A 26,925-nucleotide genomic window follows, 5' to 3' on the forward strand; every position below is an offset into this window, starting at 1 on the left:
GCACATACGACATCAAACACCTGCCACGCGATGGCACTCAGTGTGACAGCAGTGCACAGGGGAGACAGCAGAGGAGACCAGGAGCTACAGCAGCAGGATAGGTGAGATTTATGCCAGTGGGGCATTACATTTGGGGGGGGGGGCGGAATTGATGGCGTTGTGAGGCTGATTCCTGATAGATTTCAAGCTGAAATCTGTTGGGAATCAGCCTGGGGTGTATGGGCACCCAACAGATCTCTCTCCGATCTAATTTGAACAGAGAGAGACCTGTCTTTTGATCGATCTGTATGAGCACCTTTACATAGCTAACACCAACAGGGGCGTAGCAATCGGGGTTGCAACTGCATCGGGGCCCTTGGGCCACAGGGGCCCCGAAGGGCCCTCCCTCAACTACAGTATTAGCTCTCTATTGGTCCTGTGCTCATAATAATCACTTCTATAGATACTTTGAATAGTGGTAATCATTAACAAACTGTTCCCCATCCCCTTCTTGCACCTCTGACACTGTAGTTGCCTTTGGCAGGTTTTGGTGCGCCGTATCAATTGTTCTATATAGAGTTCTTGGGGGCCCCAATGTAAAACTGTATCAGGGCCCACAGCTCCTTAGCTATGCCACTGAACTGAACACCAAGTGAATTAAATAAACAAAACACCATTTGTGAAAGAATGATTCTTGCTGTGTACACCAGTAATCAGCTTTTATCAATAAGCCTCCCTCTGCCCACACTTTCTTTCATGGAAAAGACGTGGCTGTACAGTATATTGATATGAGCTTTCCAGTGAGTATTATTCACCATAATTGCTTTGCTAATTGCTTGCAGTACCCTCCTTCCACCTCTGGGCGCCTCAGCAAAACAGCGGCTGGTCAGTGGTCACATGATCACGCGCGGCGTCACATGACTTGCTTGTCAAGATGGCGGCGTCCAGCAGCTTGCAGTGGAATGATAGAGCAGAGATGCTGCAGAGGAGACTGGAAGGGCTGCGGGAGTCAGGCAGTAACGGTGAGACACGGACTTGTTTATATATAGGGTGACATTCTCTAGATTTGCACGTAATGATGAGAGGAGAGAGGGCATGTAAACCAATGAAGGAGGCAGCTGGGTGTGGTCTGCTCGGCTAAGATCTATAGAAGTTCAGGTGCAGCCATAGGCATTTGACAGCTTGCTGCTTTTTTTCAATAGAATCAGGCAGGTAGTCCAGGTGCTTATGTTCTCCCTCTCTATGTAATTTTAGTTCAAGGAAGGAGAAACTTGATCAAAATACTGAGAAGATGTAATGTATGTGATGGTCCATCAAACCAAAGGGTACTTCTGGTTATCCTATGAAAGCATATATTCTGATTGATTTATAACCTTACTAGGCAATCAATACACAGTGGAAATATTTTTACTAGGGAATATATGAATTTGGTGGAATTTTCCTGCTGGGACATGTCCCAGAATTAGGGTCCTCCATCCCAGGCTCAAATATGTTCCAGCCAACGTCCCCAGTGGGCCTGCTGAATGTCCCAGCCACTGGACTCTAAGGCTGCGTAATTGGCTCCCCTGTCTCCTGAAAACAGTGGCTTCTCCACAGATCAGAGAAGTAGCTTGAGTGGGTGCAACTCTAACTACCTGTCTTTCTTCTTTTGAGTCTCCCACTTAGCTGTTTGTGGGTAGCGCACTTAATTTTGTGAAGGAGGGCTCACACTGCTGAAAGGATACTAGATACGAAAACATCTGGTGAAAACTAAACCTGTATTGGGTAGGGGGGCATAATGAAATACCGCGCCTCCTGTTCCCCTCTGTCCCCCGCCACTCTGCTTTGGTCCATTCTGTTGTCCTGGGTGACTTCGACGTCTCCAAACCTGGACATACTGCAGTGCGCATGCGCTGTATGCTGTTCTGCTCCCCTGTGTAGTGACGTTACAGGACAGGAGCGCACTCGCTCCTGCTTCCCGACGTGTGCGCTGATTGTATACGTGGGGGGAACAAGCTCGCACCTGTCTTGTGACGTCACAGGGGAGTAGAACAGACATACTGCGCATGCGTGGCACCCGCCACCACCAGCTAGTTTCGTTTTCGCCGACAGAGATTTGGCGGGGTACTGCACAGGCCTTGCCACCTGTATTCTTCTTCGCTTTCTCATCCACAATATCATCCTGTGCAGGGCGCTATTGCGGACCAGAACTTGACGAAGGATACACCTGGCCAGGCCTGTTGGCGAAAATGAAACTAGCTAGTGGCGGGGGACCAGAGGACCTGTGAGTGACTGCGAGGGCACAGGATGGCTGCAGGGGCCTAGTAGAAGCCCCAGGTAAGTAAAAAAAAAATTTCAATCCTGGCTTAAGTATCCTTTGAAGCCACTAAAAATAAATATTTATATCAGTAGAGGGATGCTTCAAGAGGTTTCCTTGAACCATCAAGACCCCTCTGCTGCCAGCCGGGACCCTATTCTTTGTGGCCACACTGTGCCTGCGCAAGTCCTGGCTGTGTCTACGCAGTAGCACAAAGCCGCTTGTAAACCGGGAAAATCTGTGTATGAGCAGCTTCATGTTACTGCGCAGGCACGCCCAGGACTTGCAGGGGTGCAGCGCAGCTCCCACATAAATTGTCAGATATGTTTAGAGTGACCCTCTGGACTATCCAGAGGCTTCCTTATACTGAGGTAAGTATCATTTTTTTTTTTTTTTAAAGTGATACTGAAGCAACTGTTTAAAAAAAAAAAAAAAAAAGTTAGATACTCGACTAAGGAGAGGGAAGGCTCTGGGTCCTAAAATGACTAGTTGTTAGAGTATAATTCGATTGGTACTGAACAAACCTCTCAATGATAACAATATGTTTTTCAAAAATGAAAAATCTTAAAATGTAATGTTCCAAATTATTCTGCAGAACAGATATTCACAACATTTTACAGGTTGTAAAGAACTGAAAATGGTCATTTGTTGAATTTGCAGCATTAGGAGGTCATATTTACTGAAATCAAAACTGTACTGTATTTCAATCAAAAACATCTTAACAGATCAAGTTGCATATTAACATAGTCTCCCTTATTTGATAGCAGCTTCACAATTCTTGCATTCATTGAACTTGCAGAAACATTTTTGGGAGAGTTTCAGCTTTAATGTCTTTGCAGGAAGTCTGAATAACCTCAGAGCTGTTGTTTGGATGTAAACTGCCTCCCACTCTCATAGATCTTTTGCTTGAGGGTTCTCCATAGGATTGAGGTCAGGAGAGGAAGGGGGCCACACCATGAGTTTCTCTCCATTTATGCTGATAGCAGCCAATGATGCAGAGGTGTTCCTTGCAGATCAAGATGGTGCATTGTCATGCATGAAGATGATTTTGTCACAGAAAGCACGGTTCTTCTTTTTGTACCATGGAAGAAAGTGGTCAGTCAGAAACTCAACATACTTTTCAGAGGTTATTTTCAAACCTTCAGAACCTTAAAGGGACCGACCAGCGCTCTCCCCATGATTCTAGCCCAAAACATGACTCCCCCCCCCCCCCCCCACATTCTTACTGATGTTAAAGCCTTGTAGGGACATGGTGGCTGTCCACCACTGGACCATCTAGGGTTGCACAGCACTCATCAGTACTCCCTGGGTTACCCCTGTATGCACAATGTAGTGTGTCCCCACATATTTCACAAAAACTTAACTGTGTTCATTATACCGTTAAAAGATTTGTAGCTGACTCGGAGCACACATGGGTTTGTGCAGGCAAAAACATCAGATTAAGAGAGCAGCTGCTAAAATGCTATTACAAAGCAACAAACAGGTATTTGAAGCTGACTGTGCCTCTCAAGTACTGCAGTCAGCTCTGGTGAATTCACCAGTCACGCTCCACTGCACTCCCCCTCCCCAAATCGCGCTCCCCTCATTCACACTTCTGTACTAAGGAGTATTCTGCGCATGCAGAGTTTGCTAGGACTGTAATTGCACTGATGCAGAACATTCCCGGGCCATGAGAGCAATCGGAGGGCCTGTGCGAGTGGACGTGCGCAGTGGAGCATGACTGGGGAATTCAATCGCGCTGACTGCGAGACAACAGAGCGGCTCGGGAGGATCCGAGGGAACCCACAGCTTACAGGGGGCTGGAGGAAGCCCCAGGTAAGAATAAATACTTGTCTTTATTTGAACTCTAGTTTCCTTTAAACTCTGTTTTGTGTTTTTTTTTTCCCCCTTTGCTTTACAGACCCGCTTTTACTAAAAGCTTCTACAACGCTGCACAGTATGAAGGAAACCTGCTCAAAGGATGCACAGAATTGGGACACGCTGCCTTGTTTGCGCCTGTACAGCCAGGTAAAGCATCCTATAGTGGCCTACCCGTATTTATACACATTATTAAAGTGTACCCGGGGCGGCGCAGGGGGGGCAGATGGACCACAGAGGCATGTTCCCTGCTCTGTGCCCTGCCGCTGTGCCCCCCACGCTGCTCTCCTGCATAAGGCCCACTCTGGCATTAGGAATGCCCCTTCCCTAGCTAATTGACCAGCTCGGCCTTTCGAATGCCGCTCACACACCTCCCTCTGTGCTCTGTGTTAGGACAGAAGAATGCTCCCCCTTCCTCCGGCCAGGTAGCATTCTTTTTTTTCTAACATAACTCTCCACCTCGGGTTCACTTTAAATTATATTTCCAGTTCTACTATCTTCTAAATAAATAAATCTCTATCAAATACTTTCTGTATGTTATACCTGACCTGAGACAGAGGTATGTTCACGCTGGATCTAGACACCTCTGCGCATTGTCCGTTCCTTTCCCAGGCCCCGTAGTCCCTTTTTGCTGGGGTAATATTTTCAGACAGGAAGAGGCAGTACAGTGTACATAAACACTATGCCTTATAAATGGCTCACAATGTTGGGCGGAGAACTCGCTGAATATGCAAATGTCTGCTCATCCAGGACGTGGAATGGACTGCAGACTACTCAAACTCGCTAGCCATCAATCAGCCAGCAGCTAATTCATTTGGAAGCTGCCAGATAACTAATTGTCAAATAGCAAGTTTCATTTGCTATCCACAGTTCCCTCTTCTTGCGTGAGGGGAAATATGCTTGTTGGCTAAATTCTTAAAGTGGGATGAAACTCAAATTTAATTTGTGGTCTAAATTATTAAAGTGTATTTGAGATGGTACACTAGCCCGTATTTATACTTACCTGGCGCTTCCTCCAGCCCCATGAACAGTGTGGCCTCCCTCGCTGGCCCCTCCGTCCTGGCGCTATGACTCCGGCCAGTTGCCAGCTTCTGCGCATGTATGGCTTAGCCATGCACACACCTGCTGCTCTCCCGTCCCCAGAGCATTCTGCGCCTGGGCAATACTACTGCACAGAACGCTCCAGGGGATGTGCGCACATGCCCAGAAGCCTGCGCTGCCTGGATGATCAGGAGGTATTGCAGGAGAATGGAAGGACCAAAGAGGACGGCAAGGGAAGCCACGGTGCCCATGCGTCTGGAGGAAGCCCCAGGTAAGTATAAATAGGGGCTAGCGTATGCACTGTGTACAGTTAGATGCAGGGCTGTGGAGTTGGAGTCGAGGAGTCGGAGTTGGGGCAATTTTGGGCACCTGGAGTCGGAGTCGTGCTTTCATAAACTTCGGAATCGGGTGATTTTTGTACAAAATCCACAGCCCTGTTAAATATTAGATTATGGAGTCGAGGAGTCGGAGTCAGGGCCATTGTGGTTTCGTAAACTGAGGAGTTGGAGTCGGAAGATTTTTGTACCGACTCCACAGCCCTGGTTAGATGAACATATAAAGTTTACATCTAGCACATCGTAGTGGAGAGAACTCGATGGACGTATTCCTTTTTTTCAACCCAAATAACTATGTAACTCCCATTATATGTGTAATAGCACCCCCATCTTTCTCCTCATGCTGATGCCTTACATGTACACCCTCAGCATTGTGTCCTCCCCTCCAGCCTGGTTCCCTCTCAACTTATTAGTTTTAAAGAAAACTGTCGTTTTTATAGTTTAAAAAATTGCTAAAGCCCTTTGACTGGTTTCCAAGGTACTAAAAGGGTTAACACACAAGATTTTCATGTAATTTAGCTTTTAATTGATAAGCTCCATTCTGGACAGAATTATCAGATTGTGCTGGATGTATACTGAGCAGTGAAAACAAGGTAGGACATTTTCTGTTGTATCCAGGGGGAGGCAGAGCACTTTCTCTCCTTTATTTGCTCAGCAATCACTTAGGGTTCTTTTTCACTGTGCGCATTGTGCTGCTGAAAAGTTGCCCCACACATTGTGATGATCTTGTCCATTGTGATGATATGCATGGACACAGTGTGTAAGGGCTCTTAAAGGACACCAACTGTGTTTGTATGTATCTGAAGTTTGATAACTTCTGCTAGAATCCTGTTACTGTTTTACTTACTCAGTAAATGTTTCTTCTTCAGGCTATATTAGATATGACTTATTATGAAGAGAATCGGCTGGTGGATGAGGAGTTTCTGGAGAATGATTCCCTGCAGAAAGTCAGAGAACTTATTCAGATCATTTCAGAGCCGGAGAGTCTCACAGAAGAAGGTCACAGCTGTGGACAGGTGATCAGGAGGTTATCCTGTGATTCTTGTCCCATCTATGCAATCTGCCCATATGAAACAAATCTGCTCTGTGTTATGATCAGTGAGCAACTTTGGAAAACATTTTGTAATGTGTTTGGATAGTGTGGAGAAAGGTTCAGGCCCCTTACACTTGCAGGTTAAACCTGCGTTGTAATACCCTATTTTACAGCAAGGGCTGCAAAAGCAATAAAAGTCTGTGGAAATGTTCACACTTGTCGTGGTGCAGCGAAAGTATCTGAGCTGGCACAAGGGCGGCAGGGCATTACAGCAAACGCCACACTTAATGCACGGTGCTTGGGGTAATGGAATTCTATGGCCGACACAGTACGTGTAAACTACGGTGCACAATCCAATGGGAATCCCAGTGACAAACTTCCTGCACAGCATGCCAGGTACGCTACATTTCCCAGCATGCTCCAGCGGCCGGGTACACAACATCTTCCAAGCTGCACCAGCGACCGGGGACACTACATCTCCCAACATGCACCTGCGGCCGGGGACGCTGTATCTCCCAACATGCACAAGCTGCTGCGGACGCTGCATCTCTTGACATGCACCAGCAGCTAGGGATGCTACATCTCCCGACATGCACCAGCAGCTAAGGATGCTACATCTCCCGACATGCACCAGCGGCCGGGGACACTACATCTCCCAACATGCACCAGCAACCGGGGACACTACATCTCCCAACATGCACCAGCAGTCGGGGATGCTACATCTCCCAACATGCAACAGCGGCCGGGGACACTGCATCTGACATGCACCAGCGGCCGGAGACACTACATCTCCCAGCATGCACCAGCGGCCGGGGACGCTACATCTCCTGACATGCACCAGCGGCCGGGGACATTACATCTCCTGACATGCACCAGCGGCCGGGGACACTACATCTCCTGACATGCACCAGCGGCCGGGGACACTATATCTCCCGACATGCACCAGCGGCAGGGGGACACTACATCTCCCGACATGCACCAGCGGCCGGGGACACTACATCTCCCGACATGCACCAGCGGCTGGGGACACTACATCTCCCGACATGCCCCGGCGGCCAGTCATGCTTAATCTCACAACATGCACCAGCGGCCGGGCACACTACTTGTCCCGACATACACCAGCAGCCAGGCACACTACTTGTCCCGACATACACCAGCAGCCAGGCACACTACTTGTCCCGACATACACCAGCAGCCGGGGACATGCTGGACATCTCGGGCATGTTGTACTGCGGCATTAACAGTAGCAAGATAAATGCCTTCATATAGACAGAGGTGCTATGGAGCAGCCCCGCATAGGTAAGTCGATCAATGCTGCCTCCCACTAATCACACATCATTTAACCTACTTTACTCACGTTACTCCTATAAGCTGTTTATATTCATTCAGCATCCTTCTGGCTTTCAGAATTAGTCTTGGTTAGTTGGGCTTTTAACATGGATGATCCTCAGTATTACTTATCAGCCTGCGAAAGGGTGGTTTGCCGGATTTTGAATTGGTGGGATATTTTTGATAAAATACTGTATATGGCCCTTTTTTTATATATGTTACGGCCAGAACCCGAAGTGTGGCCACTTCGGGTTCTGGCCAGCCAATGTGCGAAGTGGCCGCAGCGCAGCGGCCAATGTTAGAAATGGAATGTTTCCTTTTATTATTAATGTAGTTTTCCGGCCGTCTCTGGCCAAATGTAGCAAAACAGTTAGTTAATTTAATTAAATGAAGCTGGTGGCATTGTAGAAGGATGAAGCCGCCCGGCTTCCGCTCCGCCTCCTCTCCTCCGCCCCTGCCTCTCCTCCCCGATACTGGCAGCGGGGGGACATGCGTGTCCCCCCCAGAGTCGTTCGCCGCGGCAGGCAATCCTGTCGTTCGTCCCTGCAGAGCGGGTGCTGGCAGAAGCAATGTCTGCAGCCTCCCCGCTCTGCTTTCCTGGCGCCACGAACGACTCTCGGGGACACGCGTGTCCCCGCCGGCTGCCCGAAGAAGAGAGAGAGAGAGGCAGGGGCGGAGGAGAGGAGGCGGAGCCGCCAGCTTCATTTCATTAAATTAACTAACTGTTTTGCTACATTTGGCCGGAAAACTACATTAATAATAAAAGGAAACATTCCATTTCTAACATTGGCCGCTGCGCTGCGGCCACTTCGCATATTGGCCGGCCAGAACCCGAAGTGGCCGGCCAGAACTAGAAGTGGCCACACTTCGGGTTCTGGCCGTAACATATATACTTTTACTTGATAGAATGATAAAAGAACCATACGTGTGAAGTAAAGTTTATCTGTAATTGCTAATGTGATTTTGTTTTTTCCAGCGTTTGGTTCTTGATGTGGACATCCTGGAATGTCTCCACTGGAGGAGAGGGGCCTTATTCTACATGTACTGCCATACAGTGGGCGAGCGAGAGGGCTGGACCCTCCAGGACCAGAGGACCTTCCACCAGGTAACTCGCCGGCCGGCAAATGGAAACAACAAAAACTTTCAATCCTTCAAGAGACATACAAATTACTCCAAGCTTCTCTATGCTCTGATCATATTTATTTCCTTTTAAACAATGTAGATTGCATGGCTGTTTTGCTAATCCTCGCTGTTTTGCTAATTCTCTACTTCCTAATACTTTTAGCCATAGAACCTGAAGAAGCATGCAGATCAGGTGTTTCTGACTGAAGACTGATCTGTTTTGCTGCATGCTTGTTTCAGGTGAGTGATTCAGACTATACTGCAGCCAAAGAGATCAGCAGGACTGCCAGGCAATTGGTATTGTTTGAAAGGAAATAAATATGGAAACCTCCATATAATTCACACTTTAGGTTCCATTTAAATAATACCATGCCTGGTATCCTGATGATCTTTTTGGCTACAGTAGTATCTGAATCACACACCTGAAACAAGCATGCAGCAAATACAGTCAGAAACATTTGTTCTGCATGCTTGTTCAAGGTCTATAAGCAAGAGTATTAAAGGCAGGGGAATCAGCAGGACTATTAGACAATTTGTGTTGTTTAACCATTTCAGCCGCCAGAGCTAGCAGTGGACACCACGGGGCGCACGATCGCGGGATCAGTGAAAGGGAACATGGTTCTCGATCTCTGATCCATGTCCCCCGCAGAAAAACCGAAGCGCTCACGCGTGATGCTTCAGTTCTTCTGCCCGGAAAAATTTCCGCGTCCCCCTTGTACTGCCGCTTAGCGAGAAGTACAAGGAGGGAAAACCAAAAACAAAGGTTGCCATCTTGTGGCCAAATAGTAAAACTACATGTACATATTTTTTACATTACACTCTACACATTTAACAACATTAAAAATTAACTGTAGTTACTACCTAAGGGTCTGAACTTTTTAAATATGCATTTGAAGGGGGTATACTACAAACATTTTGTAAATTATAAGCTTGTAAATAGTGATGGACGCAAAACGGAAACAATGCACCTTTATTTCCCCAAAAAAATGCTACTTGATTCAGGGGGCTAGCAGGATCAGGTAGTGTCCATTACTGCTGCTCCTATGGAAAAAAAACATGGCCGCAACCCGTTGGGTCACAACACTGCAGCTCCTCTGGCTCTGTGTGTCTCAACACAGAGCATAGAGTAGGGAAGCGGGTAAGAGGCAGAGCTGGTAAAGGGGCGTTCCTAACGACGCCAGAGTGGGTGTTTTGCTGTAGGGCCTCTCCTGCAAGGGACGCCCTGTGCCCTGTAACTCTACTAACAAGCTGCTTGTCCCTAGTGATGGGCTCTCAAGTAGTTACCTACTTGAATTTGTGATTCAAATGAGGCTTAATTGCCTCAGCTGTGTGGCTGGGAGAGAGGGGGTTAATTACCCATAAGTCCGTTGTCTTCTATGCGTCCCAAACGTCTTGCACGCATTCTATGGGGTGCGTTGCAAGACTCACTACCGCACTTCCACCTTCCGGCTTGAAGGAGGAAGTGGGCGGTATTGAGTCTTGCAACACATCCCATAGGCTGCTTGCAAGACATTTGGGACGCAAAGAAGACGTCGGACTTATGGGTAATTAACCCTCCGTCTCCCATGCACACAGCTGAGGCAATTACTGTATATTCTAGCGTAAAAGACTACTTTTTACCCTTGAAAATCTTCTGAAAAGTCAGGGGTCGTCTTATACGCTGGGTGTCATTGATGTCGGGGGATACGCCCTATCCTGTTACCGCCTCTCAGATCTCACTGCTGAGGACTGTAGTGAAGCGGCGCAGGCGCACATGTGTGAGATCTGAGAGGCAGAGAAGGAGGTAACTAGGATACAAGGGTGGGCCAGAAGGGTGAAAGAGCCGTGTTTTATGGGCACAGCGCAATCTATTCTTCCATGCCGCTGTGATAAACAGGGAGAGCTGACCAATCCACTTAAGGAGAGGCAGAGTTGACCAATCCAACCAGTCAATCGCCTATATACTGTGATATACTGGGTACCACATACAGTACATCACCAGTATCTGTTCATACATAGCACCAGTATATGATTTTTTTAAAATTTTTATTTGGTGTGCGTTGGAGGATGGGTAGTTTTATACGGCGAGTATATCCCAAACTCTATATTTTAACTGGAAAAGTTGGGGGGTCGTCTTATACGCCGGAATATACGGTAAACCTCATTTGAATCACAAATTCGAGTACCGTAGGTAACCACTCGTGAGCGTCCAGGTGGGGCTGAGAGGGGCTCGGAAGGGACACAGAGGCATGACATAGAGCACGGAACATGCCCCTGTGTCCAGAGGCGTAACAATAGACCCTGCAAGGGATGCAGCCGCAGGGAGGCCCAGAAGCAGCAGGGGGCCCGTGAGAGAAGATGTTTCCTTTCCCTGCCCTCAGAGACTGACCACTAAGGGCACGGAGAGAAAAAGCTTTCTGCTCTCTGCATAATTGTTTTAATGACTGCATCTGCTCAGCCACTGATAACAAATCCTACAAAGTTTTGCAGACAAAGATTTATAGACAGTCCCTGTTCAGTGTGCAGCAGGGACTTGTGTACAGCGCTGCTGTACCCCCAGCCTTTCTACCACTCCCCAAGTGCCCTGTACTGTAGTGATGCTGGAGAAGTCTGCACAGCTAGTTTTGCTCCATCCGAGATGGACAGAGTGTCCCCAAAAAGGACCTGCGTCGCCTGCAATTAGTGCAGAATGCTGCTGCCAGATTGTTAACAAACCAGCCTCGCCACTGTCACATTACACCGATCCTTCGCTCACTGCACTGGCTACCAGTAGAATGGAGAATACTCTTCAAGATTGGACCGCTGACATTCAAATCTCTGCACAATCTGGGCCCTGGATATATGAAGGACTTGCTGAAGCTGCACCACACCTCTCACAACCTCAGATCAGCAAGTTCTATAAACTTGGTCACTCCCAGAGTGCACCTCAAAAAATCTGGAGATAGAGCCTTCTGTCATGCTGCCCCTACTCTTTGGAACTCCCTGCCACACCCAGTAAAGACAGCACCATCCCTGGAGCTATTCAAATCCAGACTGAAAAGCCACCTGTTTAGCCTGGCATTTCCGGACTTATAAAATTCGTCCTCTGTACCACGATGGTCTGAGCCATGCTTATGCGCTTTGAGTCCTATGGGAGAAAAGCGCTCTACAAATGTTATTTGTAATATATAAAAAGAGAAAGAGGTCTTGCACATCCCTATGTAAAACTTGTAGGTTTATTTGAAAAAGATTAAAAGGCATACATTACTATTCCAGTCAACATGGCAGAGAGAGGTATAGGCAGGTGGGGAGGTTGACAGCCGTTTCGCGCCGTCACATACAGTGGCGCATCGTCAGGACCTGATGTGCAAGGCCTCTTTCTCTTTTGATATATTGGACTTTACTTGTCTGGCCAATTGCACTCCCTCAGTGTGTTGGATTCAGCTTCCTGTGCATGGTCATTTTCTCTATTGGTTTGATACTACAAATGTTATTTGTTGTTGTTATTTGTTGTTGTAAGAAGCTGAGGCTGGAAGCACATCTGTCGGGTTTTTTTTGTATGCGTTTTCTGCACACCATGTGTGTCTGTCTGTGTGAAAACATGCACGTTTTTATCACCGAAGCCAGTGTAATCGATAGAGAGAAAATGCTCCCAGTGCTTCACTGCTGTCTGTTTTTATCTGCATGGGTAAAACGCGCATTCAAGTGTGCACTAGCTAATTGAATAACATTTGTTCTCAGCAGTAGGGGGGTCGGGGGGCCCAGTGATTTCTAGTTACGCCTCTGTCTGTGTCCCATCTGCCCCTCCAGCGCCACCTCAGGTAATCTTTAAAAGGGAAGAAATGACAGCCTCCATATCTCCCTCTCAGGTGTCCCTATGAAGGAACCTTACTGTGTCCGGTCCACTAGACACACAGGCAGAGAACTCCAGCAACCAGGTTGTCAGGCATTTCACACTCCCAGGACGGCATACATTAATTGCAGTGGATGTAGAGTTTTATATGGCTGTATTTTTATCCCCTCTTCTTCAAGATTCTTCTAACCTAGAAATCTCAGCTTACCTAGGAAGTAAAAGCTGCGCTGCCAAATGAAAGCTGATAACTGCTCATTACCTGATTGGCAACTAGTGATTTATATTCGATACTGTGGCTTCCACTTCCTGGTAGGAAGGGCCAATGAGATGCTGGTAATTCCAGCTTGCAAGCAAATCTTATGCAAATAGTATGCAGCTTGGAACTAGGCCAATCAAAAATGTGCATATAAGGGGCCATTCACACTAGGCCATAGCCTAGGTCAAGGTCAAGCATAGTATCCATTTACGATTACATTGAAGTGGCAGCGGATCACATGTTCCTGACGACACAATTTTTCCAGAGCCCACAAATGCTGCAGACACTCACATAATTACTGCAAGTCAATTGGAATGGACAGTGTCCGTTCCCACTAGGCCAGGGGTGTCAAACTCCAATATAAAGTGGGCCGAAACTGTACACTGGGGCCTAGTCGCGGGCCAACTTCAATGTCTACTGTCCACCTTCCTCCCTTATAAAGTTCTCAGGTGTCTAATGCCCGCCCCAACCCTACAGTTCCCTGGTGTCTAGAGGCCCCCATACTCCCTTATACAGTCTCCTGGTGTCTAGTGCTTTGCCCCTACCTCCCCCTTATGGCTTCCTTGGTGTTCTAGGGCTTCACCTCCAATATAGCTTCCCTAATGGTCTAGAGTGGGCCAAACATAATACAAAGTAGGGAAACCACTTGAGGGCCAAGTTTAACCACTTAATCCACCACTACAGTATATCTACGTCATCTGTGGCACCCTCCAAGCCACCATGACATAGATATACTGACTTGCTCGCAGCCCTGCTGTGCACGATCGGGAGCGCTTACAAGCGCACCCTCCGGCACTCTCAGCTGCCTTACTAATTGGTGAAAGGGAAAATGTTCCCTTGTAGCCAATTAGTGTTCCCCCCCGCGGATGAATGATCCCCCAGCTGTAGCCAACAGCGGTCATCCTTCATCTCCCCCTCCTCCGTGCTCAGATGGCCTAAAAAAATGTAAATCAAGCTGCCTCTCTCATCTTACCTCGTTCCAGCGATGAGCCTGCAGCCCAAGCCTCCGATCCCAGCTCTGAACTCAGCCGCGTATTACCGGTAACCCTGGTCCCGGCTTGATGACGTCATCAAGCTGGGACCCGGGTTACCGGCATTACGAGGCTGAGTGCAGAGCGGGGATCGGATGCTCAGGCTGCAGGCTCATCGCTGGAAAGAGGTAAGGTGAGAGAGGCAGCTTGATTTACATTTTTTTAGGCTATCTGAGCACGGAGGGGCTTCCTGATCACTTCTGGCTATCCACACTGGGGGGGGGGGCAGGGGGGTTATAGGGTGTGAAAAACCTGACAGGCATCTGGGTACCTGGGGGGACAACATATGACAATGGGGGCTCATTTGGGTACCGGGGGGGGGGGGTAACCTAATACTGGGGGCACATCTGGCTATAATGGGGGAAATTTTATCCTGGGGACACATCTGCCTATAATGAGGGGTGCCAATCTTGGCGGCATTACTGTCTCTCTGTAATGGGGGGGTGATACATACAAGGGACACATCTGACTATTCCGGGAGTGCTGATATTGGGGTCACATCTGGCTATACTGGGAAGGTTGGGCTGATACTCGGGACACATCTGACTATATTAGGGGGGACATAAAACTGGTGGAATGGTTTTATCCCTGTGGCACTTTTTATTTTTAGACTGGAATTGTTAAAAACTGAGAAATAATGCATTTTTTTTATTTTTGTTCCTTTTTTTTCAATTAAAATGCCTAGAAAACAAAATTGTTCTTGGTACTAAATACCCCCAATTGAAAGCCTGGTTTGTCTTGAAAAAAAAACAATATAGAGATCATTTAGGTGTAGTGAGTAGGGATAAAGTTATTGCTGATTGAATAGGGACATAGCTAAAACGTCAAAACTGCTCTTGTTCATAAGGGGAAAACGAGGTCTGGATGCGAAGTGGTTAATGGCTCTGAGTGCCAGATTTGGCCCGCGGGCCGGAGTTTGACAAGTATGCACTAGGCTGTTTTCCCTCTCCGCTCCAGATGATCTCACCTGTCTTCTATGTCTCTAGTTGTCGCTAGAGTTGGGCGAACAGTTCGGCTGTGTTAGCCGAACTGCAGCCGAACTGTTCGGCTGCCCAAGCTGTCATTTATCTGTGGCTCTTACTACTTCCGGGTCGCAATGACCCGGAGTAGTACGTCTGCGCTGGCCCGGCGGAGCGCGTCCTAGATCGCACTCCCGTTGCCGGGCACTCTCTGCGCATGTGTGTGACGTCATGAGTGACGTCACACACATGCGCAGAGAGTGCCCGGCAACGGGAGCGCGATCTAGGACGCGCTCCGCCGGGCCAGCGCAGACGTACTACTCCGGGTCATTGCGACCCGGAAGTAGTAAGAGCCACAGATAAATGACAGCTTGGGCAGCCGAACAGTTCGGCTAACACAGCCGAACTGTTCGCCCAACTCTAGTTGTCGCTGCTGGGCTGTGGGACAAGCCCCGGTATCAGAGTCCCAGCAGAACCATAGGGCTATCATTGGACGGCAAAAGACCAATTGGAATCCTCTCTATCACCAGGGAGGATTTTCATTGGTTCACTGCATAGAATCCTCTCTGTTTCTAGGTAGGATTCCCCAATGATATCCATGCTGCTGGGGTTTAGAGCTATGGTGCTTGTCCCTAAATCCATTAGCAGTGGCAGCAGCGGGCCAGATGCACAATGGTGAGTAGTGTGATGTACTCGCCGATCGCTGGAACGGGGCACAGCCTATCTGCTCAGGATACGCTAAATGCACCATCGGGCATCCGGCCTGTAGTGTGAACCCAGCTTAATTCCAAGTTGCGTACGATTTTCATTAAAACTTCATTCACACCACAGTTATTATAAAAATAGAGTGGACGTTCTGCACACTGTCAATAGCAAAAACAGTAAAACTTTATTAAATCAAGTAGAAGATAGATAGATAGATAGATAGATAGATTAATTTTCAACGGGTCCATTTTGGCAACGTGTCCGCTTTTGTCTTTCAAGGCATTGAACGCATAGAATTTATATAAATTACTGATTCGTGAGGCCTTTTAGATTTTTCAATTAGGGACAGGTTCCCCTCATAGACTTAATGCAAGACTGGAACTCAGCCGAGTTATTTGATTCTATATATGTTTTTCCTACTCTTCTCAGCATCCGTTTTTGCATTTCCATGCTAGCAGTGTGGGTTTTCTTCTTTATGGTTCTGTACCTTCATATGTCCTATTGTTGTTATGGCGTATTCTATGGGGAACAGCCCCATTTTTTTATTTATTCTGTTCTATTTTATGTGCGCTTCCCTCCTTTCTCCTTCTCGTTTTGAGGGTGTGTCTCTTGACACTTAGGAGGGATTTAGAGTACATATATGCATTGTATCACATGTTGAACTTGTGCTGTGATTAAGGACCAGTAGGTCCGAAACATCTCACTTACCTGGCTGTATGGGTTCTACTTGATTCAATAAAGTTGGACTGTTTTTTTTCTACTGACATTGGCCTCAATTCACTAAGATCATGCTGGAGATAATAAGGCAAGAGAAAACTTACCTCCACATAAGAGAGAGTTATCTTATCTCTTCATTCCTTAACCTATTTTGGTTTCTGGACGTAGAAACTACGTCCAGAAACCATGTGCGCTACCGCGCGCCCCCCCCCCCCCCCCCCCCCGCGGCCGATCGCGCGCGTGCACGCGCACTCCCGGCCACGGATTCGGTAGTCAGGGAATCAATGTATCAGACTATGAAGTCCGATCACTGATTCCTCTCCCCCGCTGAAAAAGCGACAGCTTCTCTCGGAAGCTGCGCCTTTTCTGGCCATTCACTTCCTGATGCGCCACTCTAAGCGTATGTTACGCTTAGAGTGACGTCATGTAAACAAACTCATGGCCGCCATCTTGTGGCCAAAAAGTAATACTACACCTGAAAATAGAAATGAATTAAAATCAACACACATTTACATTATAAATCTATTGTTTACCCCCAACCCTCCCAAAACTACCCAAATAAAATGTTTACTATAAATAAAAAAAAACATTACAATAAAAAAAAAAAACATGTAAATATTTACCTAAGGGTCTAAACTTTTTAAATATCAATGTAAAGATGAAATATTTCTATATTTTTTTTATTTTAAACTTGTTAATAGTGATGGATGCAAAATGGAAAAAATGCACCTTTATTTCCAAATAAAATATTGTCGCCATACATTGTGATAGGGACATAATTTTAACGGTGTAATAACCGGGACATATGGGCATATACAATACGTGAGTTTTAATTATGGAGGCATGTATTATTTTAAAACTATAATGGCTGAAAACTGAGAAATAATGAATTTTTCCATTTTTTTCTTATTCTTCCTGTTAAAATGCGTTTACAGTAAAGTGGCTCTTAGCAAAATGTACCCCCCAAAGAAAGCCTAATTGGTGGCGGAAAAAACAAGATATAGATCAGTTCATTGTGATAAGTAGTGATAAAGTTATAGGCTAATGAATGGGAGGTGAACATTTCTCTCGTGAAAACCACGGAACCTGAATGGGTTAAGTTACCTCCTCTGTAGTTATTTTACCTCCTCTGTAGTTATTTTACCTCCTCTGTAGTTAATTTACCTCCTCTGTAGTTAATTTACCTCCTCTGTAGTTATTTTCACATGCAGCTAATTAACAGCCTGTCTTTAACTCTGGAGTTATTTTAAGGATTGAAGAGTTAACTTAAAGGGAAGGTCCAAGCAAAAAAAAAAATGAGTTTCACTTACCTGGGGCTTCTACCAGCCCCATGCAGCCATCCTGTGCCCTCGTAGTCACTCACTGCTGCTCCAGTCCCCCGCTTGCAGCTTTCTGACCTCGGAGGTCAGGGCCGAATTGCGTACATTTTTACACATTCCTGCTAGTGCAGGAACATTAACACATACATTCTTACGCGTTAGTGGTGCAACACGTAAATTTTTGTTCCTGCACTAGCTGGAATGCGTAAAAATGTATGCAATGTGGCCCTGACCTCCGAGGTCAGAAAGCTGCCAGCGGGGGACTGGAGCAGCAGTGAGTGACTACGAGGGCACAGGATGGCTACATGGGGCTGGTAGAAGCCCCAGGTAAGTGAAACTCATTTTTTTTTTTTTTGCTTGGACCTTCCCTTTAAGGGTTGCCTGAGGTAAAATGTTTCCTGAATACTACATGCCTTATCACCATGGTAACAACTCTAGAAGAGTTATTAAAGACTGGAGATAAGTTTAGTGAATTGAGGCCATTGTGCGGAACATCCACTCTCCTTTTTTTACGCAAGGGTCCAAGTCGCCTGGTTCCAGCACTGTCATTGCAGCAGAGGTAGAGCGGAATTCACCTACTTTCCCAAAATGATCTCATTGAGCATCAGTAGTGTAGTTTTGCATGTTGTGAGAATTGTCCACTCATTCCTAGTAATACAGGTACATGGGCTGCACTGTTCTCCTATAAGCCTATAATGCAGATGTAATGTTTGTACTTGTCAGTGTCTCCGGGACGGAGTTTACTACTTGCTGAAGATGCTGAAGACCAGGAGCCCCATACAGCTGAATGAGGCCACCTTCCAGGATATAAACACGGCTACTTTACTGGCTAAAGGTACCGGCACTGACATTTTTCTATTCTCAGTTTCTTATTTACAGCAATGAAATACTTTTAATGTGGACCTGAATTCTTGCATCGGACAGAAGGAAAACCTAGAGAAACGCACCCTGTGTGTATTTACAGAGTTTAGCCTGTCTAATCTCCCCTCATCTGTGGCTAATCAGCACTTGTAATTTTATCTCTCAGCTGGCTGCCACAGCAGAGAGCTAATTGGTTAACACAGATGTTAACCCTATGTCTGCTTCCATGAAAGCAGGAAGTAGATACACTGCAGATATTTTGCAGGATTTGTATTGGCTGTAACAAAAAAATGTTTTTCTTTCATGGTTATTATGCTGTTGCTTATCTTGTAGAGCAGAGAGGAAGTTCTGAGTTCAGGTCAGCTTTAAAGAGAAATGCCAAACACAGCTCTTATCTGTAGGTCAGTGGTGGAAATAGTGACCTGTCAGTAGAGCGTGAGTAGGAAGAAGACACAGAGGGCAATAAAACCTTCCATGACCTATCCAAGGCTAGAAGGAAAACATTTTAGACGGAGTTCCACTTTATAGTTAAGACACAAATCCTCTGCCTGTTGCAGGCAGTACACTCAGGTAGCAGCGGGGACATTTACTTGCCTTTTCTGCTGCTAAGCACTGCAGGAGCCTTATGGAAATGCAGACACTATGCGTTTTCTGTGTTTGAATTTCCCCCTGGCTCAGGTCATGGTAGCATGAAGCCAGTAACCTCTTATTTTTATCCCACATTCAGGCTTATTTGAAAGGAAACTTAAAGAGATACTGTAACATCAAAAAGTTCCCCTGGGGGGTAGTCACCTCGGGTGGGGGAAGCCTCAGGGTCCCAATGAGGCTTCCCCTGTCGTCCTCTGTCCCACGGGGGTCTCGCTGCAGCCCTCCGACAGATCCGACAATATATCTGTTCAATATTTACCTTTCCAGGCTCCAGCGGGGGCGCTGTTGCGGCTTTCGGCCCCTGAGGTAAATGGAAATACCCGATCTCAGTCGGGTCCACTCTACTGCGCAGGCGCCGGCGACTTACGCCTGCGTAGTAGAGTAGACCCGACGGCGATCGTGTATTTCCGCCTATTTCGAAACCGAGAGCAGCCACATTGCCTGCTCAGGAGCCGGGAAGGTAAATATTTACATCCTGCAGTTCGGAGGGCTGTAGCGAGACCCCCAAGGGACGGAGGACGGCGTGGGAAGCCTCATTAGGATCCTGAGGCTTCCCCCTCCCGAGGTGAGTACCCCCCAGGGGAACTTTTTGATGTTACAGGTTTTCTTTAAAGACGCTTGTGTTATTTATACTATAATTCCACAAAGCCTTAGTCAGGGGTCACAGTTAGGGCCTGTACACACTGCTGCGCTTTTAAAATCTTATGCGTTTTTTAATTGCAAAGTCTTTTGAAAAATCATGAAAATCATGAAAATCGTGAAGATCTGTACACACTGGTGCAATGCGATTTTTCTATTTTCATGAATTCCTTCCATGAACTATCCAAGGCTAGAAGGAAAACATTTTAGATGGGAGTTCCACTTTATAGTACAAAAAACCTACGTGGTTTTCCCGCACACGCAGCCGCAGCAGATGTGACAACCCATGTTAAGCAATGGGCTTGGTCACATTTTAATGCAGTGCACACTGCATGTGATTCCCATTGCTGGCAGTCAACTACTGTCAGCTGACTAGGCTAATGCTGCAGAAAACATATACTGAAAAGGCAAAATTGCCTGCGGGAAACTGTGAACGTTTGCTGAGAATTAAGTGAGACCCCCCTGGCTTACCCTTCTCCTCATCCTTCCCGCACTGCACCTCTACCTATGCTAACGATCTACTCTCTCCAAAACCAAACTGTTTTATATGCACGGGGTCCATAACTTCAGGAATAACATCCAACTCACCACATGGACATGCTTGGCTTCTTGCCACATGCTGGTTTATAGCTTGTCCTGGCTTGTGCATCCCTTCAAAAAGAACAATGAAGAGAAGGTTGAGTGGCAAGTTAGCCACACCCCCAACCACCTGCATCACATCTCACACTGCTGTGTTAGTGCTGGAACCCTCTAGGATTCATGCAACCACCGTGTGCAGCGATTTCTAGGCCGATTGCAATCGCATTTCCCTCCGATTTACATTATACTGTACAGTGCTTCGAATTGGGTTTTTTTTTTTTTTTTTTTTGTTTAAAGAAAAAACTTTGTTATACTTACCAGGTGTTCCGATGTCCAGCTTCTGTCTGAAGCCCCAGCCCCTAATGGAAGAGGTTATAGGTGCTTCTCTAGGACCAATCAGAGAAATGCCTGTGACTTCATTTGCTAGGGGGCGGGGCTACAGGTGGAAGCCGTACACTGGGACATTCAGTAAGTAGTATTAACTTTATTTAAAAATCAAAACGTTCAGCCCTCAAATCACTACAAAATCACTTTTCAAAGCGTTTTTGCAACGCTTTTATACAAAGCAATGAGCGCAAATGTGCTTAAAATGCTACATGTCCTACCATTGCGATTAACCCTAATTGCGACTGTAACCTGCATGTTTTCCAAGTCTGTGACAGGAACTGGGTGGTCGCACTCCGGAAGTTCTTTAGGACAACTAAAAAACTATCCCCTCTAAAAGAGGTAGGACAAGACACTTAAAACGGGTGGAGGCGCCCAATGCATTAAAGATAGGCTAATAAGCTGTTATAAACAGAGATAATCTTACCTCTCTTGAAGAATTTGGACCAGTTTATTGAAAAGTCTTTTTATTTGAGCACATAAAATTGACAATGCGTTTCGCAGGTGCTTGCCCGCTTCCTGAGGTCAGTAAAAAAAACAGGTGCCTTAACTGCTGTGTGTGTAGCAAGCATGAGAGCCTCTCTGTCCCAGAGCTCTCTGTCCCTGAGAGGCGTTCATGCTTGCTACACAGCCATTTTTAGTTCACTGCAGTAGCAATAGGGGATGCTGTGGTTGTGACTGCACTAGGGCCCCTGGACTAGCCCACAAGGGGCCTCCCTTCAATTGGTGTATTAAAGCGGAACTTCCTTTCTACTCTAAAAGATACACAACAGCATAATAACCTTTAAACAAAAACATTTCTTTGTTACAGCTGATATAAATCCTTCAGTGTGTCTACTTCCTGATTCATGGAAGCAGACATATTGTTAACAGCCAGTGCATTCAAATGGGGTCATCTGCCGTGGCATGTGACACAGGGGAGAGATCAGATAACAACTTCTGATTAGACATAGATAAGGGGGAATTAGACAGGCTAAACTCTCTAAATGCATACAGGGTGTATTTCTCTGTTTTCCTTCTGTCCTGTGCAAGAGTTCAGGTCCACTTTAAAGGTAACCTGAGATCAAGAGAAAGGGTAGATTTATACTTACCTGGGGCTTCCTCCAGCCCCATGAGGTCCGTGGTCTCCCTCTCTGGCTACTCCGTTTTCTTTTAATCAGCCCTGGGCCAGCCGCGCTCTTTTGCTATAGAACGCTTCTGCGCATGCACCCTCCGCTCTCCCTACGGATCGTGCCTGCTGCAGGACGCCTCTGGACACGGGAGCGTGGCAGGGACCGGCGCACTGCGCCTGCGCAGATGCCTGTGAATGGCCAGATTACCAGGGACGATTAGAAGACTGAGAGGAAGCCCACGTAGCTCATGGGGCTGGAGGAAGCCCCAGGTAAGTATAAATATACCTTTTCTCTTGATCTCAGGTACCTTTGGAACTTTGCTCTTCATTGGAGCTTTGCTAGTAATGATCACCTGTAGATGGCATTCATGGAGAAAATGGCATCTGGAAATTTGGGCACAGGGTGAAGGGAAGCAGAGATGAACGATTCTCACAAAATAAACATATCAGTTGACAGCTCGTAAAGAATAAATGCTCTACCTGATAATTTCGCCACTCTGGTGTGCCTATTTGAGTGTTTTTTTTTATCCATTATTGCTCCAGAAAAAATCCAATATGGCCGCCGGCTCATATCCCTTCTGCTTCCAGGTTATGAGCTGTTCTGGATGTGCTGTCTTGCCTCTATGAGACTATAGACAAGCAGGGTTGCTGCTGCAGCCTTTTATCTGTGTGCTTTCAACTTTATTATTCTGCCATGCTGTGTGGCTGTCTGTAGGAAGTATCTCTCATAGAAATGAAACTGCATACAGTAGATAATGACTGGCTGCACAGTGCATACAGATACACTTGTCTGTTTCAGAGCTTCTTTCTCGGCAGCAGCAGCCCCTCCTATGTCATCAGAGCTCTAAGTATGCAAAGCAGGAAAGCTGAGCCAGGAGGGGGCAGGCTTGGGCTTGAAAAGACTCCACAGAAGACTGACTCAGCTGTAATGATTCCAGGTCAAACCTAGACTGAATGCTCAGTCGGGGATTCTTATCACAGCTGATAACAGACAGATTTGGCAGAGAAGAATAAAACTAAAAGCAAGGTAGGTGTTTACTGTCATGGTCCCACTGATAAATGTAATAAAATACATGAGGGTGCTTCGTCTCTGGTTCTCTTTAAAAACCTCTCACCCTGCTCCTGCAGAAGTCCCGGCAGCGTTAATTACTATTCCCCTTCCAGGCCGCCATGGACTCTGGGGAAGGACCTAATTTGTCTGGCGTACAAATGATGCTGTTTTTAAAGTAATTGGGACACCATCTATTGAAGGTGCCCAAATTGCTCACTGAGCACTGCTATAGCTGTAATTCACATCACGGCCTACGGCATCGCGTGGTGCGCCCAAATTTCCAACGCTGTTTTGCTATAAATGTGCTTTGAGTAAATTTCTCCGTACTGCACATGTGCAGAACGCTGCCGTGCACAGAAGCGCGATGAGGCACGTAACCGGCCACCTAGGGGGCCGCCGCTGCTGACTGGAGGGTCGCAGGAGGACGGCGCAAGCACAGGATGACTGCAGGGGGCTGCAAAAAGCCCCATGTAAGTTAAAATGCTTTTTCCCGTCGGTCTTAAGATTACCTTTTAAGTTACCGAACATCTCTCTCACTTGTTTTACCGAATGCTTTCCTTTGTGAATTGACATTTAATAACCTCCTTAGCAGTAATCCCGAGTCGGGCTCGGGAAGGAAATCCGCAGCTCAGAGCAGTAATCCAATGCCTGAGTCAGTTATGTGCACGACCTGCTGCAGATCTCTCTGTGGTATGTTGTTTTTTTTGTTTTGTTTTTTTTGGTGGTTTGTCTGTTTTTAGGGTCTAAAAGCTTGTGAAAAAAATTACTTGGCCTTTAAACCCTTAAAGGGAACCTAAACTGAGGATATGGATTCATCCTTTTAAAATAATACCAGTCGCCTGACTCTCCTGCTGATCCTGTGTCTCTAATACTTTTAGCCACAGCCCCTCAACAAGCATGCAGATAAGATGCTCTGACTGAAGTCAGACTGGATTAGCTGCATGCTTGTTTCAGGTGAGTGATTCAGCCACTACTGCAGCAAAAGAGATCAGCAGGACTGCCAAGCAACTGGTATTGTTTAAAAGGAAACATCCATATCCCTCTCAGTTAAGGTTCCCTTTTAATATGGAAATAATCATAACCCCAGGGAGGTTGATGAGTTATTTATGCACAAGTCCGTACTTTTTCTCACTAGTCCATAATGTAACTCAGCCGGTAATCTTACTTTACAATGCGGTAACAGCCTTAGTGATTTGACATTTAACAAGATGTTCGGTAAAATCAGCTGTTTTCCAGGTTTTTCCTGCTAGTTTGGCTCATAGGGGTTTCTTAGAGTGGCAAGAGAGGGCAATTAAGAAATTGGGCCAATTAGTAGATCTTTCATGAGGAAAATTATTACCCTTTAATATTATTAGATCAAAATTTCATGTACCCAAACAGCATTTCCTATATTATGTCCAGCTGAGATCTTTTGTTGGTCGTAAAGGAGGGCGAAACGTGAAAGTAAACACCTTGAATGATCTGGACGACTTTTCGGCCCCACATGTGCCTAAGATTTCATTGTCCACTCTTCAAGCCGATCTTCAAAAATTGGGCCTGCCTTAAAAAAATTGTCTAGGTGGTCTAAATATATATCTGGAGAGGATATCCCAACCAAAATTCTTGAAGGATATAAAGAGGTCTATAGTGTGGTTGTGGGGGAAAATTGGCGGGAGTCACACCTAAAATTTATGCATGGGGCGAAATATGCTTTCAACATCATATAAAAACCCACCACCACATTATACTTCAAAATTTCCTAAATGCTCATTTATCAATGCTGATCTTTTTCATTGTGTTTGGGAGTGTCCTACAGTGAGGAAATTTTGGTCTGAAGTATCGGAATTCATCAAACAAATGTGTAAAATTCAGCTAGAACCTATGCCTTTATTTCTATTCAACTATGAGGAACCTGTCTCCCAAAATGGGGATGGTGTTCAAACAACGGGCAAATCCCTGAGTAAATTTTTAGATTTTTAACAAGTGGATATTTCCCAGTATTCCTATGGTTTGGGACTTCGAAGAGGAACATACTCATTTATATAAATTGGATGCACTAAACCATAAGGATAAAAGGACAAAATCTTTTTTTCGAAAAAGTGGAAACTTTTTATACTTACAACTCATGCTCAACAGAACATACGAGCTCTGATGGAACACTTCCGATATACCAAATGGTACCTGATGGAGCATCTCCAAGGGAGGTTAGGAAAGTTGGATATCTCATGATCTTAAAATATTACAAACAGGGCAGGGATGACAAGCAGGGCCGGCCCGCTCATGAGGCGGGGTGAAACTTTTGCCTCAGGCGGCAAATTTCCAGGGGCGGCACCCGCCCGTCCGTGGGTGCGGGGAGCCGGCACGCCGAGCTGGAGGGGTAGCTGGCAGGACGGGGGTATTGGGCCAGCGGCGGGGAGGGGGGTCGGACCCCCCCCCTCCCTCGCCTGGGTCCCCCGTCCTCCGCTCCCCTCCAGCCTAAATAGAAGCAGCCGTATGTGTAAGAGGCACGGGCGGGGAAGACACTCACCTCCTCCTCGCTCCAGCGTGCGCTCCACTGACATCACTTCCTGCAACGCTGCAGGAAGTGACGTCAGTGGAGCGCACGCTGGGAAGAGGTGAGTGTCCTCCCCGCCCGTGCCTCTTACACATACGGCTGCTTCTATTTAGGCTGGAGGGGAGCGGAGGACGGGGGACCCAGGCGCTGGCCCAATACAACCCCCGTCCTGCCAGCTACCCCTTAAAAATTTGCCTCAGGCGGCAAAAAGTCTAGGGCCGGCCCTGATGACAAGACAGGAAAGGGTGGGGGGTTGGGGTAAAAGGGTTTTGATTTGAGTAGTATAATATACTTTAAGTGTAGTGGCTAAAGTTAGCATGCTGTATTTTATGCTATTTTATATTGCTATAGCTTCCAGAATGATAATATCTACACTGTGTTAAAGAGACTCTGTAACAAAATTTTCAGCCTTATTTCTTCTATCCTACAAGTATGCCTGTTCTAATGTGGTCTGTCTTACTGCAGCCTTTCCTAGTTGCACAGTGGCTGTATTATCTCTGTTATCTAATCTAATATTCTTTGCCAGCTCTGTCGGCTCAGGCAGGTATGTGCTGCTCTACTGTGATAGGATAGAAGTTATACACACCCTCTCCACGCCCCCTGCAGGCTCTGTATGAGTCACAGACTGAGCTTCTCTGAGCCTGTCGCATGCTGGTTAGCAGCCATGTTTTTTGTTTGTAAACACTGCCTAAAACTGGCAATTACAAGCCAGGATCTCAGCAGGGAATGGCAGAAACAGCACAGAGGGGCCCAGGATAACATAATAAATAGAATGGTATGCTTTTTATTGTAAGAATTTTAGAGTACAGATTGTCTTTAAGGTCTGATTTTGTGTCTTTATACTACTTTTTTTTTATACACTGTTTTTTTGTATAGTTAAAAACTTGAATAAAATATTATTTAAAAAAAATCAGCTGTTTTCTGCATTACCAAATGTGTTAATACTTAGTAAATTGAAGCCAATGCACAGCTTGTATACTATATGGCCTTTTCAGTAATTGTATTACTTCCTACTTAGGCATTTTCAGTGACGTCCATGTCCTGGCCTTGATGTACTGCGGAGAGATGTGCTTCTGGGCCCTTAGCTACTGCTCAGATGTCGCTGCTGGGTCTGACTGCGACGCCCACAACAAGATCCTGAACTTCCGAGAGGTTGGGGAGAAAGTATTGGACACTTATGTTAGTGTGTGTGAGGGGCCTCTCAGCGGACAAGGCTGGAATACTGACAACGCAAAGAGGATGCTGGAGTACCTAAGATCAAGATGAAGCCGCATTACTGTGTCTGCTGCTGGGATTTTTATTTAAAATATTATAAGTATATGCCACCGA

The 26,925-nt window shown here is 46.4% G+C and overlaps 1 protein-coding gene across 1 annotated transcript; it reads left to right on the plus strand.

Annotated features, from left to right (window-relative positions):
• Nucleotides 1-891: 891 nt before the first annotated feature.
• RIMOC1 (RAB7A interacting MON1-CCZ1 complex subunit 1) lies at nucleotides 892-26,925 on the plus strand. The gene is made up of 6 exons (XM_068251009.1): nucleotides 892-1,001; nucleotides 4,176-4,282; nucleotides 6,378-6,524; nucleotides 8,847-8,975; nucleotides 18,514-18,625; nucleotides 26,615-26,925. Exons 1-6 carry the CDS (start codon nucleotides 914-916, stop codon nucleotides 26,860-26,862), a joined length of 831 nt encoding a protein of 276 aa, XP_068107110.1. The 5' UTR covers nucleotides 892-913; the 3' UTR covers nucleotides 26,863-26,925.

This window comes from Hyperolius riggenbachi, chromosome 1 (genome assembly GCF_040937935.1).
Source record: "Hyperolius riggenbachi isolate aHypRig1 chromosome 1, aHypRig1.pri, whole genome shotgun sequence".
In the NCBI taxonomy this organism is placed as follows: domain Eukaryota; kingdom Metazoa; phylum Chordata; class Amphibia; order Anura; family Hyperoliidae; genus Hyperolius; species Hyperolius riggenbachi.